Here is a 4,032-nt window from a genome sequence, read left to right as displayed (position 1 = left end):
CGAAGTGAAGCTCCCATACGTCAGACACATGACAAAAAAAAGGAGAAGTCTAAAAAGTCACACTTACACACACGCGCACACACCATCTGGTTTAACCGAAATAGAAGCTCACACAGTACCAACGCCTCCTAACAGAACACAGCTGCTCGCGTCGCCTTTTTGCGAGCGGTAACGGGAACCACGCCGCACTTCGAAAGCCACTCCAACACCCAGCCGAGCAGGCGACAAGCCCTCTTCCCCGATGCCCTCCCACAACACCCCCGACACGGTTCCCAACCAACCCCATGCTCTTGCCAAAAAAACACATCCTGTTCACAGCGGTCTAAGAGACGAGCAGAAACGGGCGCGTCGCTTACCTTAAAACGTTCCAGCTTTTGAGGGGATCCAGGTCTGAAATGATAGAAACCATTGTTAAGTAGTGGAGGGGGCTTGTAGCGGCGCGCCTGGGCTTCTGGTTCGGACACAAAACACAATAAGAAGAAGCAAGAGAAGAGCTGCACTCCGTGTGCGAATGACAAACGCGCTTCGATGCGACTCGCTCTAGTTGGCTATGTGTGTGATAAACCCTTGTCATCGCGCTCCCTCCGCCCCCCGAATCAATTCTGCGCTGTGCCGCTCCGCTCCTCTCCGCTCTCTCTCTCTTTCGCTCTCTTCCCCTCACTCTCTCTTTCTCTCTCTCCTGACGGCTTCACTCATAGAAGCGAGCTCGGTGCCTCCTGAAAGCTGTCTATAATCTCCTCCAAATTATCGAAAATGTATCGTTTTGAAAGCAAAATCTCACTTTATTCCTTGCCCCGCGGGTGGCGGAATCCCTTCTTAATGAACACCTGTCTTTTCACCATCTTTTCTCCCGACTTGTTTTTCTTTATTCCAGAGAATTTGTAACAAGTCTTTGTCTGTGAGAGAGCTGACATTCAATCTAATTGTAATAACCTCACCGGAGACCTTCTACATTTTGCCACCTTGGACGGTGTTATATTTTATGACAACTTTTACTTGGCAGCGAATGAATCCACTCCGTTTTCCCGTTATATTTACAAGGCAATATGTTTACACCGAGCAATAAAACATGAATTATTTGCTTTCCGCCACTTTCACGGCCAATGTAAGTAAGAGATGCAATGACACCGAGTCAAATTGACAGTTTCTTGCATAGCTGGAACATTTTCATCGCAAATGGCACTCCGGGCAATAAAAGTACCATTCAAACTCGTCTTTCAGGCTGTCATTCTATGCAAGCGTTTACAGAGCACACCGCTGGGAGTCTACACACAAGATTCAGTTATGACTTCATTTATGCACTGCTTATAAGGAGAATACTGTACATTGAACATAATTGCAGTTTTTGAGTCGGAGTGGAAAATATTCCTGAGCTTTGCCGAATTGACAGCAGATGTAATTTCGTATGTAGATTTTATGCCTCACATGGATCTAAACCAGAAGACTACATAACTGATGCCCGGCCCTAAGTTGGTGACGATGAGTTGATGGCCCTAAGTTTCAGGAAGAGCCAACTGAAAAATACAGTGAGAAGCCCCTATCTGGCGCAACCCATTTCCTGTCTGACACACAACCACTTCCTGTTGATGACACGTGTGCTTTCTCTTCCTCCTTTCTGCACGGGGTGACTGACAGATGTGGAGTGAAACTGAGCATGTCATGTTTGTGTGGGACTGTCGCCACCATCTTGACAGGTCACTTAGCACACACACACACACAAACATACACACACACACACACACACACACAAGCACACACACTCACTCTCTCTCTCTCTCTCTCTCTCTCTCTCACACACACACAAACACACACATACACACACTCACACACACACACACATACACACACTCACAGACACACACATGCACAATCTCTCTCCCTCTCTCTTTCTCTCTCTCTCTCACACACACACACACACACACACACACACACATAAACACACACACAAGCCAGTCGCTTTTGTTAGCTGGTATTGTCTGCTGGACAAAAAATCTAAATGCTTAATGTAGCGCTCATTTGGGGCTCATTTTGGGGATTGTTTTCTTCCTGAAGAGGGTCCTGGTGGCTGAGGACCCACAGACACCCATCTGGTGCCAATGTTGACACCGCTAGTGCTCCCATGATTCATTGCTCCCTGTCTGTGTGAGTGTGTGTGTGTCTATGAGTGCATGCATCCATGTCTGTGTGTGTGTGTGTGTGTGTGTGTGTGTGTGTGTGTGTGTGTGTGCGTGTGTGTGTATGTGTGTGTGTCTATGAGTGCATGCATCCATGTGTGTGTCTTTGTGTGTGCATGCATGAACCTGTGTGTGTGTGCGAGTGTGTGTGTGTGTGCATGCATGAACCTGTGTGTGTGTGTGCATGCATTAACCTGTGTGGGTGTGTGCGAATGTGTGTGCATGTGTGCATGCGCCCGTGAGTCCATGTCTGTGTGTGTGTGCTTGCATCAATGTCTGTGTGTGTGTGTGTGCATGCATGAGCCTGTGTGTGTGTGTGTGTGTGTGTGTGTGCATGCGTCCATGTCTGTGTGTGTTTGCCCACCCATGCTTGTGTCAGCGTGTATGTGTGTATGTTTCACTTCTCGTGTCTCTGACATGGAGGCAGAGTGTGGGCTTTGGAGAGGCCCCAGGTGGAAATTTTGTGGATACGCTCTGTTGAGCTCTGTCACTCTTACTCTCGCTCTCTCTCTCTTTCTCTTTCCATCTCTCTCTGACACACACACACAGATACGCACTCTCTATCTTCGTCTCTTTCACAAGCTCATTCTCACTTTCTTCACTCTCTCTCTCTCTCGCTCTCTTACATATACACTCTTTCTTTCTCAAATTATATTCTCTCTTTTAACCCCCCGTCTCAGACACACTCCACACATCGCTCCATCTCTCTCTCTTTCTTTCTCTCTCTTTCTTTCACAAACACCATTCCGTCTCTGCCTCACACAGTGAAACTTCCTCCCTCCCCCCCTCTCTCTTAACGAACACACACATTCATAAACATCACGATGCAATGAAGGGCTCGCCTTACCAAACCAGAGGATGATGCTGTGTTTTCCATGGCAACCACAGATGCTTGAAATAGCCCAGCTGTGCAGAGACCGTACAGCAGTGTATCTTACCACTATAGGCAAGCCATGTCAAGTCAAGTCAAGTCCACTTAAAAGCACACTTAAAAACAAAAGTTGTAGCAAAGAGCTTCCAGTCGAGGTAAGTATATTGAAAATACATTTACGCAAGAATACAAAAAAAAATAAAAAATCTAAATCAAAGGAAATAAACAACAAAAACGAATAAAAGGATCAAACGTTGAATATAACAAAAGAACAATTGCATAAATATAGCAATATAAGATAAAATGAATAAAAAGTAAGATTATGAGTAAATCAGAGTGAAAACAAAACAGACAGATATGCAAGAAAAATCTAAAAATAATATAAGGGAAATTGGTAATAGAGAATTACAAACAACACAAATGAAGGACAGATATAGAGTAAAATACAATAAAAGACTAAGAAGTTTCAATTAGGAGTTGAATTAGGAGTAGAATTAAGAGTAGAGTAGAGTACTTGTTAAAAATCTAGCTGCAGGACTTTGGACGACTGGTGGTTAATGAAGTGATACGTGGCTAACACCTGAAAATACTACAATAGCAGTGGTGGTCCGTCAGGGCCTTCAAGGCCTTCTCTGCTGGCCTAAACATCATCAGAAAATAAATGTAATAAAATAAATAATATTTTCTTTTCATAAATATGTATTAAATTATTCCCCATAGTCCATTATCTTCATTTCATAGCTTCCAGCGTTGTTAATTTACGTTAGAGCTTTCATCCAATAATATTTCAGCTATCATGAGTTGCCACGCTCCGAGAAACCTTCCCCGAGAACAGAAATCTTCCCTGAGGCCTTCAGAATTCACATTGAAGGCCCGTGTACATCTGATTGGTTATCAAAACTGGCTGTTTCAGTTCATTTAAGTGGAATGAACTGAAACAGACAGTTGTGACAACCAATCAGATTTCGAGTTGGCGACACTGGGCCT

General features: G+C 44.5%; 1 protein-coding gene across 10 annotated transcripts in view; it reads right to left on the bottom strand.

Moving 5' to 3' along the window:
• Window positions 1–507, bottom strand: part of celf2 (cugbp, Elav-like family member 2) — a 175,956-nt gene extending 175,449 nt beyond the window's left edge. For all 10 annotated transcript variants that reach the window (XM_080851196.1, XM_080851203.1, XM_080851204.1 and 7 more), the window contains exon 1: window positions 357–507. In XM_080851196.1, coding sequence (XP_080707322.1) covers window positions 357–409 — 53 coding nt within the window. In that variant the 5' untranslated portion in view covers window positions 410–507. The remainder of the gene's footprint in view (window positions 1–356) is intronic.
• Window positions 508–4,032: the final 3,525 nt, after the last annotated feature.

This window comes from Sprattus sprattus (genome assembly GCF_963457725.1).
Source record: "Sprattus sprattus genome assembly, chromosome: 14".
In the NCBI taxonomy this organism is placed as follows: Eukaryota; Metazoa; Chordata; class Actinopteri; order Clupeiformes; family Clupeidae; genus Sprattus; species Sprattus sprattus.
This window is presented reverse-complemented; position numbering and strand designations above follow the sequence as displayed.